General features: G+C 42.5%; 1 protein-coding gene across 1 annotated transcript; it reads left to right on the top strand.

Annotated features, from left to right (window-relative positions):
- The first annotated feature begins 5306 nt into the window (after positions 1 to 5306).
- On the top strand, positions 5307 to 15051 carry LOC146822356 (uncharacterized). Its single transcript, XM_085613440.1, has 2 exons — positions 5307 to 5336; positions 12154 to 15051. The coding sequence occupies exon 2, from the start codon at positions 12750 to 12752 to the stop codon at positions 14907 to 14909; it is 2160 nt and encodes a 719-aa protein (XP_085469566.1). The 5' UTR covers positions 5307 to 5336; positions 12154 to 12749; the 3' UTR covers positions 14910 to 15051.
- The last annotated feature ends 340 nt before the right edge of the window (positions 15052 to 15391 follow it).

The raw sequence follows: 15391 nt of genomic DNA, 5'->3' as shown, positions 1-15391 counted from the left end.
ACAAACAGATGTGGATATGACTCACTACTGGCTTTTATGCCACTATTTATACCAAAACATTTTTCAAATCGGGAATAGAAATCACTAGTGTCTTCATCTGGCTTTTGTTTACAGGCTGAGATTGCACCCCAGTCTTCCTTTTTCGTAGTTAATAAACGTGGCAGTACCTGTATTAGTAATCCTGCTAGTGCTGTAGTCTTTTCCCCAAGCCCTGCTCCTGCAGCTCGGGCCCTTTCTTCGTTTTCCAATGCTGTCCAATCTATCTTTTGGTCTCCCACCTCCCATTCCTTTTCTTTGAGTTTCTCATAAACACCGGCGGGTAATAGGACTTTTAATATTTTCATAATGTCGGGGTAGGTATACTCTCCCATGAGTAACATGTCTTTTATCTCACGGTGGAAACCTGCTGGATCCTTGTCATGGCTGGGTACTACTTTCTTCATTTCTAATAATTCCAGTTTAGTTATAGGCGTGTACACAAACACGCGTGTAAAATTATCACCGTCACCTCTGATTGGGTGCACTTCGCGTAACGGGTTCTGTCTATCTATGTGATACATTTTTCTTCCCATGATGGGAACTGGAACGTGTTCTGGGCATACGAAATTTAAATATTGGTTTCGGGATTCTAGAATTTCCTTAATCAAATCAGTACCTGACCCTCTCCATATATTCGTGAGTAGTTCTGTCAATATGTCAGGTAAGGGTCCTGGATCAGAGTGTTGGCTTTTATATAATATAAGGAGGTGTTGAATCATGTATATACTAGCTAAACGCTGTTCGTACGGGTCAAGATTCAGAAACGTGTGTGCAAGTACATCATCATTGTATTCGCCGGGACTGTCAGCCCATTGTACTGCTGACCTGGCTAATTCTTGTTCGTCCATGGAATCGAGCATGTGGTACCCCCTTCGATCTCGGAGTAATTTATCAGCGGCTTGGAATAGGTGTTCAGGGGATTTTGTATTTAACATAGGGTTGGGAAAATGTCTATTATATTCTGGACGTATTGGACGTATCGGGTCGTTAAAACCTCTGGTATTATTATGGGGTCTTCCTCTACCTACATTAGCTATCGTATCTAATTGCTCTGATTCTTGCTCCTCCTCTTCTCCTGATTCTACTCTGTCTGTTTCTCGTCTTTCTTTATGTATTCGTTCTACTTCCTTGCGGATCTTTCGACACATGGCGATTATACACGCCTGTCTATCATGTTTCTCTTCTGATATGTTCTGACCCCATTTGGCAAGTCTTTGCATGGTATCGTGATCTGCCCCAGGCCTGTCTTGATTCCTAATTACACAATTTATGAAAAAACGTAGTAGTTGTCTTTGGACATCCACTTTCTGGTATTCCATAGCTTCGTTAATACTTTCTGGACCTCGCCCTGTTTGGACAAAGCGATATATTTCGTCTAGGTGTTCACCCATTCCTGGTATCGTCATTAAATATAATGTGGCTCGTCTTATACGCAGTGATGATATGAGCAATTTATCCTGTCTACCTGGTACTGGGTCGTATCTACAATCCACAAGCTGTTCTTTAAACATGTCGGATGTCGCTAGTTGGGGTGTACGTTGGAGTGCTAAATCTCTAAGGGTCTGTTTATTTCGCGGCGGTGTTGCAAACATGTCTGTCGTACCTCCTGTAGCACCATCTGAGGTGCTAGGCACGAAAGGATTCGTTGGGCGTAGGATAGAGATTGTAGATGCGGGAAAAACTGTAGAAACGTACGGGCCTGTTGGAACTTGTGTAGGAGTTTGTAGTTGCGGGGATACAGACGAATGCTCTTGGTGTTGAACACCATCGGCAAGCGGTGTGGGTGGTATGGCATTAGCATACTCGGGAGCTGCGTCATCTAAATAGGAGGAAAGGAAAACGTCCTTTGCTGTTTTGGGATGTGTTTTGGGATGTGCTTTTATCGGGAGCAATGGAGGAGTTAAGTCTTTTGGTATTTCCGGGGTAGCCTTAGGTAACCCTTCGGCCAGAAGAGGATACATACCATTCATAAGAGTGTTTCTTTGTCTATCTACTTGTTCTGATTTTACTCGGGTACCTTCCTCAAGTAATAGATTTTCTCGGGTTTTATTTGAATTCTCTCTACCTTTCTCTTCCAGTCTGAGTGCTTTTTCTGTACGTCTATATGATTCTTTACGCCATAATTCAATGGCATCTTTCTGTGACTGTCTGGCTTTCTTTTTCCATAATTCTTCTTCTACTCTCATGATGCAATCTGCATCCCAGGTCCCCGCTGCGGGCCATCTCTGACTCTCTGGTAATTCTTTGGTGTAGTCCACCCATAAATCAAGAAATAATACGGCATCTAGGCCATGCTTATGATACATAAAGTACCCTGGAGTGTCCCTAGGTGGGATGGGAACAGCTTCTTCGAGTACACCTTTTCTAGTTTTGATCTGTCTTAGTTTCGAAAAGAGCGGCATTTTTAGACCTTATTACTAGAACACACTTTATACAAAAAAAACACAATAATGAACAGTCATTCACACCACAATATATAGAACATATTTAAAACATTTTAACACTTAACAGTTTTACGAACAATGATAACTAATAGAAAACTAGTTACTGACATAATACTGACACTAGATAGTACTTATTTATATGCAAGACATACTATATATACTGCTAAACAGTACAGATACACTGCTAAAACAGTGCAGACCGGATTTGTGTACCCAAACCCGTCTTGACCGGCACAGACTATGTGCACGTTAAATGCCTCCCCGGTAATGGTACTCACCGGGTAGCTCGGAACGGAAGGCCTCGGAACGGAACTGAAACTGGACCGGACTGGACTCGACTCGACTGGACTCGGAACTTCGGAACCTGGTGGGCCTCTGTATACCTCGGATCTTGCTCTCTCAGCTAGGCTCTGGTCGGGATACTTCGCACTTCTCACCGCCTCGTCTGGGTGTTGATCGCAGCCTCAGTCGTCCCCGCTTGGCCGGAGGAAGATACAGGAAATCCTGCAGGTACACGTTTTTGTCCGTTCAGCTGTGGCAGGAGACCGGGCCTGCAACGCACCGCCGGCGCGTGAGATGAGAAAGTGGCCCTGTTCGGGCGCCAATTTATGTGGTAAATATTTCATTACCGGTACTATTTTTTATGCGGTAAAGTCTATTAAGAATAACTCAGTAAATATAAGAGGCAGAATCCGTGGTATTAGAGGTTTTAAAAGGCTTTATTCCTATACAAAGGAATACAATTCGAATTGTAGGCTTTCTATTCCATCACCACGAAAGTTCAGGAAGGAAGGGCATACATTATTGACAGATAAGCAGTTTTATAGAAAATACATTACAGTGAAACAGATGCAAGAGGCGTAACAGCTGATAGTATAGATAAAAGGTGCATACGTAACTAATAGAGGCGGATGTATGGGCGTAATTTAATAAACGTCATCATACATGATGTCACAAGTGGGTGGATCCATAAAAGAATCCTGCAATGTCAGCAGAAATATTTGGCAGAGATGCGCGCGCAGCCGCATGACGTGTGATTGACGTGCAACTAGAGGGTGAAGGGGACTTGACATTTAGCTCTACATGTGGAGACAGAAGTCTGGGGGTCGTGTCAACCTAATCCCAAATCATATCTAATATCCTATGTTTAAAGAACTGTGTTATCCAAAAGGAGAGGTCTCTAGGATGGAATCTATTCTATACTGACTGTTAGTGCGTGTACAAGCGTCTAAGTGTCTACACTAGATGCGAGGGGGTAGGAATATTCCATGGTAACGGGGCTATGAATTACTTGCATGAGGACAGCGAGGCCTGGCCCTGTGCACGGTAGCTGGAGGAATGTTTACCTAAACTACTAGACAGGAATGCATCGGATGAGGAGCGGAGTAGATAATCTTGAAGGTGAAATACAGTTTTTGGCAGGCGACAGGCTGGATCAGGCACCGTTAGCCACGCAGGGAGTAGGACAAAGTTCATGGATACAGATGCAGGCTCAGACTGGAGCTTTCAGAAGCAGAAGGCAGGAAAAGGCTTGATGACAGAATTCGGGCCTACTCGCCTGAATCTGTAAAATGTGGAAAGTGAACCACATAAAGTCGGTGGCCTTTCATACTTAGGAATGGAATATCTGACCCATTCATGGCGGATCTGAAAGAGGACATGTTGACGGTGGACGCACATATATTTGCGTCTTCAAAACTGGAGCAGGAGGGAACATACATGTACTTATAGCATGTACATGGAGCCGTTGGGGTCTACGATAGGGGACATAACTGATCACAAAATTCATATTTCCTCAACCTGGCTTATCCATGTTTCTCCTTATACGTGGTGGGTGTTGTCGGGTCCGGGACTCTGCCACGCTCTGCCATTGCGAGGTCGCTGCCAGTAATGAAAGAATTCTGGAAGGTGGCAGCAGGGAATTCGGTTACTGCTTCTCCTCCGGTACTTTCACCAGGAAGTGTGGCGGTCCAAGCAGCTGGGATGATGGGGTTATTAAACCCTCACTGGTTTTCTCGCTTCCAGCCTCTGGCGAGGAAACAGGTTGGTTTTGGCTCTTCACATGTGTAGCTCTTTCCGGCATCTGCACCTGTGCTGCTTTTCCCTTCTGTGTTTTCTGTTAAGCCACCTTCTTCCGCATTCCGGGGTTTAAAAGGTCCTCCCCGCTCTCTGATAGGTTCTGCGGTGACCTCGTGACCGGCACCATCAGGTTCTCCTGAGGTTGCTTTTTCCTTTTCTGCCTGACCCTCGTGATGACTATCGGGCTGCAGAGGAAGAGAAGAGTGTTCAGGTAAGCAGAGAACATGCCAGGGAATGGTATGTTCTTCTTCTGATTCCTGTTCCTTCTCCCTTTTACAAATGCATTCTAAAAAGTGAATTACTTTATAAAGAAACTATTCAAATGGACACCATCTGCTATACTCTGATAAAGCAGAAATCGTATAAACAAAGGCAGCTCCAGAAGGAATTTACAACATCATTAGCAGGAGGCAGTCACTGATAAACTGCAGTCACTGAGGTTAGCCAGTAGCTGAAGTAGGCTGACCTACTGCCCCATGCTGTATTCTGTAGTGGGTGGAATTAAATTGTGAATGGCGCACCAAACGACCAATGGATGGAGAGCTACAACCCTTAAGTTAATCATATATGTAATTTTTGTAAAATATAAGGTTTTGGCTAACATCAGACTAAACGGAAAATGGTGCATGTGTAATTCTGTAGGTGTGCATGTTTGTGGAGGAAAAATGTGCATGCCTACAGAGTGATGCAACAGACGGCAACCTCATTGCACTTTTGTTTTTCTTTCTTTTTTCTGATGTTTTGCAGCTTTGGGAAAACCTTTATGTCTAAAAGGTGAGACTTATTGATGTTGTCATTATGTGTATAAAATGTTTGTAAACCCCCTTTTCCTTGTGTAGATCTGGTCAGAGACTCTGATCTCTGCAGTTACAATATGTGGAAGAAGCTCATAATACCAGTCCGGATCCTGTCCCAGGGTCTGATAGTATAAATGATTCCCTTGCAGCAATTGCTTATGTTTCCTGCCGTTATTGGAATGCTCTGCGTTTCATGTTCCATCTTGTATTATTTGTTAGGTTGTGTGATAATTGGAGCATTCCCTGGATATGAATGGGGGCATCTTATCACTATGGATTTAACATTGTATTGTGTCATGGGGAGACGGTCTGACTCATTGAATAAGGAACCTTCTCTGGTGTCTTGGTTACTCCTTCAGTCCACACTCCTTGATAGAAGGGGATCATGGAAGGATCGTATGCCCTTTAACTGTCTACTGTATCTTTACATTGAAAGTGTAATCAAGATGGTGGCCGATGCTTCGGCCGAGTGAGCTGGGTTAAACGCTCCCGGCTGTTGGCGCTCCCTCCCCCCCCTCGAAATTGCTATGGTGAAGATATTGGAACCTGCTATGTTGTTATGCTGATATGCTCAAACCCTGAGCCAAACCATCAAAACTGACAGGGAAAGCTATGATCTTGCTTACGGTTGCTTCCCTTCTGTCATCGACGCGTAGACTACATTGGCGCTCCGGAGCCGCCGGAGTGCTTCGGTCCTGGGTCGGGCACTCTCCTGCTTTTCCTTCCTTCTCCGCCGTCACCATTCCGCAGGCAGGCGGTGGGAAGATGCCGCCTAAACCGGCCGCCAAGGGCCCTGCCAAGACTGTTAAATCTGGTAAAATTCAGCCCGGAGGAAGCAACGATACTGCTGGCAATCCAGGGGGGGCCCCGAAGACTCATAAATCTCCGCAAGAAGCTCCTTCAGAGCTGGCGAAGACAACTGCTGGTAAGGTTCCCTCTGCTTCTGTTTCTAATCTTGGTAAAAACACTGCTCCCCTGTTCTTGAAACGAACTCTGAGAAATACGGAGCAAAATTCTTGTAAAACTAAAACCATGAACTCTGGATTTTCAGCTGAGATAGCGGTTTCCCCCTCTTTGTCAGTGCTTGAAGCAAGCCACTCTTCCGGTCAAAAAAACGAGGGAGTTCTTCCAGCTAAAGACTTAAGACCGTTGGTAGTTTCAACGGATCCTCTCCAGGCCTTAGACATCTCGCCAGGATGCATTATGGGATCTGGAGTCCCTCCATTTTCACCTCAGGAAGTCTCTCCAAGTAAGGCTACCGTCTCAGTGGTGGATGCTCTTTCAGGGGGCAGGGGATGCGGGGAAGGATCGACGATTAACAACAGAGAGAGAATTGAGCCCAATCATGAATCTGTGCCTAACCATGAAATAGAACCTCTGGACAATTTCTTTTCACTGTCAGACGCTTCCACCTCGGACGATGGCGATGACGATGAGGATGAAGATATTATCAATGGAGATTGGGCTGAATATGAGGCTGGCTCTACTAGCCAGGGTGAGGTGGACAACTGTCTTCTGGGGGGCTATATGAACCCGGTTCCACCTGATGGTACAATTCGCAAACGCAAACCTTCAAATAGTCAAGAGTTCTCTACAAAATCCGTATCCTCCAAAGACCCCTCTCGTTCAGGGGAGAATTTGGTCTGGGACTATTCGTTTTCAACCACGCATCCTTACCCGCTGGTAGCTGGTAAGGACCAATTATCGGGTATTATAGACGCAACCCTACCCTCTCTCGATCCTTCAGTCCCTAAGAAACCTATTACCTTAGAGACTATCTATGATACGATGTTGTCACATAGGGCTGAAGCGAGACTTGAAAATGCCAGAATGCAGGGGGCATGCCGTAAACTGCAGAATGCTATCAGACGGGTCAACAAATCTTGCGCAGAAATTGGTATAAGAGTAGGGGAAACTGAAACCCGTATCTCTATGTTGGAAGATGAAGCTGTAATACAGAAGGGGTTGGTCAATGAGCTAAAGGCTCAAAAAGAAGACGTTACCTGGAAGCTCTCCGAGTTGGAAAATCGCATGAGACGCAACAATCTAAGGGTCTTGGGTATCCCGGAGGGCGCAGAAGGGGGTGATACGAGACAATTTATCATTCAGCTTTTTGCGGAAGCTTTTCCTGAACTATCTAAATGGAATTGGGATATCGAGATCCAAAGAGCCCACCGTTTTCCTTTTTATAACAAACCTCAAGTTCCTCGCCCCGGATCTGCAACTGTACACCCCCGTGCAATTTTGATCTTTATCAACAATTTTCTTGCTCGTGAAGACGTATATAACTTAGCTAGACCTAATCAGAAGAGAGCAGCCAAAGGCGTTAATTTTTTTGTTACACCTGATTTCTGTCACGAGACTGTTGTGCGGAGGTGGCAGCTCCGCCAGCTGATTCCCCCCTTTTTGGCTAAAGGGTGTCAAGCGTTTCTGCTCAATCCCGCAAAACTGAAAATAGTTTTTCAAGGCGAGAGCAAGTTTTTTTTTTCTGAAATTTTAGCTAAGGAGTATCTACATTCACTCAAGCCTGGTTCCTAATTTGGGTTTAGTCTAAATGGTTACTTGCCCGGTTTTTCTCTTTTCTGAGTGGTTGGGGGAGCGCCATAGGGAGCGTCTCCCACTCTCCATCACCAGGACCTTGGTCCTAATGCCTTCAAGTAGGGTGGGCTCAGTGGGTGGTGGGTGGGGGTTGGGGGTTGGGCGTTGGGAGGGGCACATTTAAAATCATAAAACACCTTGTTCCACAGATCACTGATTTTTTGATTTTGTTTTCTTCGTATTGTATATTTTATGTTTTATTCTGTAGGTTTATCCGCACTGGTTATTCAGAATATGCTGGTTTATGGCTGATAAGGGGATCAGAATAGGTACATATAACGTTTGAGGCCTCAACAATTTTGATAAACGGAAAAAGATCCAAGCAGAACTGAAAGTTACTCTTCCTGATATTATCTGTTTGCAGGAAACCCACATTTCTTGGACTCATAGGCAGAAGTTAACTGACTTAGGATATTCTATACTTGCCACATCTAAACAATCCGATACAAAATGTGGCGTCGCTATTTTAGCGCGACCCTCTTTAGTCCCTCTAGGTCGTTCTTCGGTGGATATCTTAGGTCGCTGGGCTATTTTCGAATGTTCAGTTGGGGGGACTAGCTTTACGTTATGTACTATATATGGCCCCAATTTGGACGAACCAAGTATCTTTAATTTTTTAACGGGGAACTAGCTCTATGGCCTTCACCTTTAATTCTTTGTGGGGATTTGAACATTAATCTTTCCAGTAATTGGACTTATCCTTCCTGCTCATATAAAGGTCGCAAACCTAAAGTTTTTCAAGCTCTTAGGAATTTGGTTCTGGACCACGGGTTGGTAGATGCCTGGAGCACGATTTGTCCACAGGAACCTGGGTACACTTTTTTTTCCCCTCCGCACAATAAATTGTTCCGATTAGATTATTTTTTTATACCAGCTGCTTGGGCCCCTAGTACTCAAATCCAAATCTTTCCGAGACTTTTATCTGATCATGCCCCAGTAATTATATCTTTATCTAATATTCCCATGTCAAAAGTTATCAAGACCTTCTCTTTTGATAGGAAACTATTATATGACCCCTTATTCTTGGCACATATGAAGAAATGGATTCAGGACTTTTTTCTATGTAATCGTGGGTCTGCTTCCCCTGCGGGGATATGGGACGCCTTTAAGGCTTGTTTCAGAGGCGAGGTTCTTAGCTTCGGTCTGTTTGCTCAAAAATCTTGTAAACAAAAAATGCTAGAACTTTTTACTCTTCTGAAAAACGCTGAATTGGATTTAGCTATTCAGCTACGGGAAGCAGCTGATCCTAAAACAAGTCTGGATAAACTTGCTCAGTGTAAAGCTAATATTAACCTCGTCTGGGCACAGGAGATCGCACTTAAACACCATCTTTACAGGAGGCAACTCTACGAATTTGGTGAATCCTCTGGGAGATTTTTGGCTCAAAGAATTCGAGCAAAAAAACAAGCTTCAATGATTAATTCTATCTACAATGCTCAGGGTCTATTAGTTCATGAACCACAGTCTATTGTGAAGGCTTTCCATCATTTTTACTCCGACTTATACGCCCAACCGAATACTGTAGATCTTCCAGCCGATCTCGGGCTTCCGGCATTGAATTGGGAACAAGTGGATCCAGCGGATGCCGAAAGATTGGAAAGTCCGGTAACATTTGAAGAAATAGAATTAGCATTATTCAAGATGCCCTCAGGCAAGGCTGCTGGGCCAGATTCTCTCCCGATGGAGGTTTATAAGGTATTTTTTTCTGAAGTTCGGAAAGATATGCTATGTGCTTTTGAGGCGGCCAGGCAGGGATCTCCCCCCCATTCTTGGGATGAAGCACATATCGTCATTTTTCATAAAAAAGGGAAGCCTACGGATCAACCAGGGTCTTACCGTCCGATCTCTTTGATCAATTGTGACGGGAAACTGTACGCAAAGCTTCTCGCTAATCGAATGGCACCGCTTATCCCGGAATTGGTTTCACCTTTGCAGCATGGGTTTGTCCCGGGCCGAGGTACAGTCGACCATGTCGCCCGGGTTGTTGCTCTCCTCGACGTCGCGCAGGTCGAATCCAGACCTCTGGGCCTCGCTCTGCTCGACGCCGAGAAGGCCTTCGACAGGGTCGCATGGCTGTTCCTCTGGGAAATAATGAAGCGTATGGGATTTGGCGTCGATTTTCTTCGTGCTCTTCAGATATTTTACCGAGCCCCTACGGCAAGGATTTGTACAATGGGAATCAAATCCGAGGTGGTTAAAATCGGCAGGGGGACCCGGCAGGGATGTCCCTGCTCTCCTCTCCTATTTGCCTTCTACATTAACCCCTTTGTGAAAATGCTTGAGTTGAATGCCCAAATCCCCCCATTTGTAACCCAGAATCTGCCATATATTGTCCTTGCCTATGCAGACGATATTACGGTTATCACTTCTAATTTAGAAGCTGCTCTTCCAGTTATTGAACATCTTGCGGTTGTTTTTGGTAGATATTCTGGTTACAAGTTAAATTCTACCAAGACTCAATGTCTTTCTCTGAATTTACCCTCGATCTCCGATTCCAGGGTAGTTGAAGAAGTGGTGTATCTTGGAATTAAGATCAGATCCAATTTGGACGATTTGGTTTCTGCTAATTGGAACGATATCCTAGACAAAACCAAATCCACGCTGGAATCCTGGCAGAGCATACATCTTACGCTTGTAGGTAGATCTAATCTTTTAAAGATGGTTATCCTTCCAAGAGTACTTTATTTTTTTCGCGCCGTACCTTTATTGGTTTCCAAGCATCAGATCCAACAATTGCAATCCCTTTGTGAAAGATACATTTGGGCCCCGGGGAGAATTCGGAGAGCTTCACGCTGGATGACACTACCATTTGATCGCGGGGGATGGAGAATCCCCGATTTTGCATTATATCAAATTTCTTGTTTACTCTTAAAGATGCGCATCTTGCTTACGGGGGAAGAGGTTAATAATTTGGCAGAAGCACCTTCAATCTATCAAATGGCGCTCGGTAGCTATGCCAAGAATTGTTTACAAATTGAAATTGATGGCAGCTACTATAAGCGCTCTCGTTTTAAGATACTTTCCTCTGCTTTTTGTGTTTGGAAAACTCTTAAAAAAATGTTTCACATCCCCAAATATACTATCTATACCCCTCTAATTGCTCCACATCTTCTTCCCTCTATTTTTTATGATTCAGTTGGCCGACAATGGTATTCTAAGGGGATTTCACGGCTAGGGGCTTTCGTTTCTGCAAGGGGATCTTGTCTTTCCTTTGATGAATTTAGAAAGAAATTTGATTTAGCCAACAATCAATTTTTCAAATTTCTTCAGATCCGGGATTTCCTTCACAAACATACTTCTCAATTAGTCTCTATTCGTATTATTGATGCTATAAATTCTCAGTTACGAATCGGCTCTATTTATCAGATACTATTAGACTCTAGAGTAGATGACCTGGAGAAAATTAATTTGAAGTGGAGAACATGGCTGGCATCTCCTCTCATCAACGTCGAAGACTCGATTATTATTGCCCACAGGACTCTGTACTCTGCCTCATTAAAAGCTCAGCACTTTAAAACCCTGTTTAATCTGTATCGCACTCCTGCGGTTATCGGGAAATGGGGCAATTCCTGCCAATTTCCTAACTCAGCAGTCTGTTTCCGATGTAAATTGGCTAATGCCGATATTTTACATATTTTTTACTCCTGTCCCTCTTTACGTTGCTGGTTTAATCAAATTGAAGGTTTTCTGTCTCAAATTTTAGGTAAACCAGTGTCTGTCTTTTCAAGCTGGATTTTATTAGGGATTGGAGGAGAGCTATCTGAGGGACAAAGCTTATTTAATTTTCGATACTTTTTGTTTATTGTTGCTGCTGTAACCAGATTATCTATTGCAACTGCTTGGCTACAACCTGACGCTCCGAGTTTTGATCATTGGCGGGCCAAATTATTTAACTTGTATAATTTAGAAATCAGTATGTATAGGCTTAAAAAACCACGCAAAAAGAAATTTGGTATTGCTATTTGGCAACCGCTTATTGATCATTTATCTGACTAAAAATCCTTTTTTCTTTCTTTCTTTCTCTGTTTTTGTAAAAATTCAGTTGTACTGCTTTTCTATTGTGGATCTCTGTGGAACATTAATAAAAATATAAAAAAAAAAAAAAAAGAAAGTGTAATCTAGAATTTCTTCTGCGCACTGTCTGTATAGGCTCTGTATTTAAGGTTATTCAGTGTTTCTTTGTCTTAATCTAACAGGTGAAACAAATGCAGTAATAAATTAACAAGGTAAAGGCATTAACTATGACTGGAGTGGGCAGTGATGTAAAAACAGAATACCACTAAATCTCTTCCCTTGAGGGCTAATGCCTCGCCATATCTTTCTGCAGCAAAAAAAAAAAACTGCTCAACGAGGTCTGTACTTGGCTCTTAGGCATCAGCTGATATACATAGAAGACATAACACACTGACATTCTGAAGCAAGTCCGATGATGTACTCATTACGAAGTAAGGGCTACCCTGGTATCAGAAAAATCATGCAGAAGAGAAACCATATGGATATCTAGAATGTGGCAAAACATTTATTAGGCAGAGAAAGAGCAAGTGCAACATCATAAATTCATACTGGAGAAAAACCATATTGATGGACTGTGTGTGGAAAAGTGTTCTTTGCAATGAAAGACCTAATGCAGCGTCAGAGTGTCCACGTAGAGTAGAACCCATATAAATGTGCAGAATGTGATAAAGTGTTCCATAGGGAAAACAATCTAAGGCGGCATTACAAAATCCACAATTGTGAGCAACCTTATGAATGTGCAGAATGTAACAAGGGATTTATTAGAAAGGCACAACTAATGTTACATCAGAAGGTCCACACTGGGGAGAAACTGTATGAATGTACAGACTGTGACAAGGCATTTATAACAAATGGAGATCTAAAACAGCATCAGAAAATCCACACTGGGGAAAGTCCATATACATGTACTGAATGTGATAAAGTATTCAGATGGAAGAATACTCTAAAGCGACATCAGAAAATCCACACTGGGGAGAAACCATATCAATTTGCAGAATGTGACAAAGCATATATGGCAAAGCAAAGTGTAAAAAGACATCAGCAAGTTCACACAGGAGAGAAACCATATCAATGTACGGAATGTGACAAAGCATTTATAACAAATGAAATGCTAACACAACATCAGAAAATCCACACTGGAGAGAGACCATATCAATGTACAGAATGTGACAAAGCATTTATAACAAATGGAATGCTAAAACAACATCAGAAAATCCACACTGGAGAGAGACCATATCAATGTACAGAATGTGACAAAGCATTTATAAGAAATAGAGACCTGAAGCAACATCAAAATGTCCACATTGGAGTGAGACCATTCAACTGCACTGAATGTGAGAAGGCATTTTTTATTAAGTGCATCCTAGAGCGGCATCAACAGATCCACTCTGGGGAAAAACCGCATGAATGTACAGAATGTGACAAGGCATTTATCAGAAAGTCCCATCTAATGCGACATCAGAAAGTCCACACCGGGGAGAGACCCTATAAATGCACTGAATGTGATAAAGTATTCAGATGGAAGAATAATCTAAAGCGACATCAGAAAGACCACACTGGGGAGAAAAGGTATGAATGTACAGAATGTTCCAAGACATTTAGAACAAGTGGAGAGCTAAAGCACCATCAGAAACTCCACGCTGGGGAGAAACCATATCAATGTGCAGAATGTAACAAGGCATTTATTGCAAAGCGAAGTTTAAAAATACATCAGAAAGTTCACACAGGAGAGAAACCATATCAATGTACAGAATGTGACAAAGCATTTAGAAAAAATAGAGAGCTAAAGCAACATCAAAAGGTCCACACTGGGGAGAAACCATATCAATGTACAGAATGTGACAAGGCATTCATAACAAATAGAGAGCTAAAACGACATCAGAAAATCCACACTGGGGAGAAACCATATCAATGTACAGAATGTGACAAGGCATATATAACAAATGGAGAGCTAAAGCAACATCAGAAAATCCACACTGGGGAGAAACCATATCAATGTACAGAATGTAAAAAAGTGTTCAGAAGGAGGACGCTTCTAAAGCAGCATCAAAAAATCCACACTGGGGAGAAACCATATGAATGTACAGAATGTGACAAAGCATTTATAACAAATGGAATGCTAAAACAACATCAGAAAATCCACTCTGGAGAGAGACCATATCAATGCACAGAATGTGACAAAGCATTTATAACAAATGGAATGCTAAAAGAACATCAGAAAATCCACACTGGAGAGAGACCATATCAATGTACAGAATGTGACAAAGCATTTATAAGAAATGGAGACCTGAAGCAACATCAAAATGTCCACATTGGAGTGAGACCATTCAACTGCACCGAATGTGAGAAGGCATTTTTTATTAAGCGCATCCTAGAGCGGCATCAACAGATCCACTCTGGGGAAAAAATGCATGAATGTACAGAATGTGACAAGGCATTTATCAGAAAGTCCCATCTAATGCGACATCAGAAAGTCCACACCGGGGAGAGACCCTATAAATGCACTGAATGCGACAAAGCATTTATAACAAATAGACAGCTAAAGCAACATCAGAAAATCCACACTGGGGAGAAACCCTATGATTGCACTGAATGTGACAAGGCATTTATTAAAAAGTCAAATCTAATGAGCCATCAGAAGGTCCACACCGGGGAGAAACCCTATGAATGCACTGAATGTGATAAGGCATTTATTGGAAAGTCCCAACTAATGCTACATCAGAAAGTCCACACCGGGGAGAGACCCTATGAATGCACTGAATGTGACAAAGCATTTATAACAAATAGACAGCTAAAGCAACATCAGAAAATCCACACTGGGGAGAGACCCTATGAATGCACTGATTGTGATAAAGCATTTATAACAAATGGAGAGCTAAAGCAACATCAAAAAATCCACACTGGGGAGGAACCATCTAAATGTCCTGAATGTAAGTAAGTGTTTAGATGGAAGAAGAATCTAAAGCAACATCAGATAGTCCATTCTGCCGAGAAACCCATATGAATGTACAGGATGTAATAAATTGTTTCAAAGCAAGACCAACCTAAAGCAACATCAATAAATCCTCACTGAAGAGAAACCATATGAATGTGACCAGGGATTTATTTGTAAGCAAAAATTAATTCAACATTGGAAAGTTCACACGTCAGAGAAACCATATCAATGTATTGAATGTCTCAAGACATTTACAACAAATGAAAAACTGAAGAAACATCAAACGCCTCATGGACAGAAATCCTATGTACGTATAAAATGTAATAAAGTGTTCCTCAGGAAGAATAACTAAAGGCAGCATCAATAAATCCACACTAGGGAGAAACCATATTAATGGACAGAAAGGGCTTAATACAAAACCACATTTAATATGACATCAGAATGTTCAAACAGGAGATAAATCACATAAATGTGTTGAATGTGGT

The sequence above is a fragment of the Triturus cristatus genome, chromosome 6 (genome assembly GCF_964204655.1).
Source record: "Triturus cristatus chromosome 6, aTriCri1.1, whole genome shotgun sequence".
Lineage (NCBI taxonomy): Eukaryota > Metazoa > Chordata > Amphibia > Caudata > Salamandridae > Triturus > Triturus cristatus.
The sequence above is the reverse complement of the archived record's forward strand: the minus strand, read 5'-3'. Positions and strand labels throughout refer to the sequence as shown.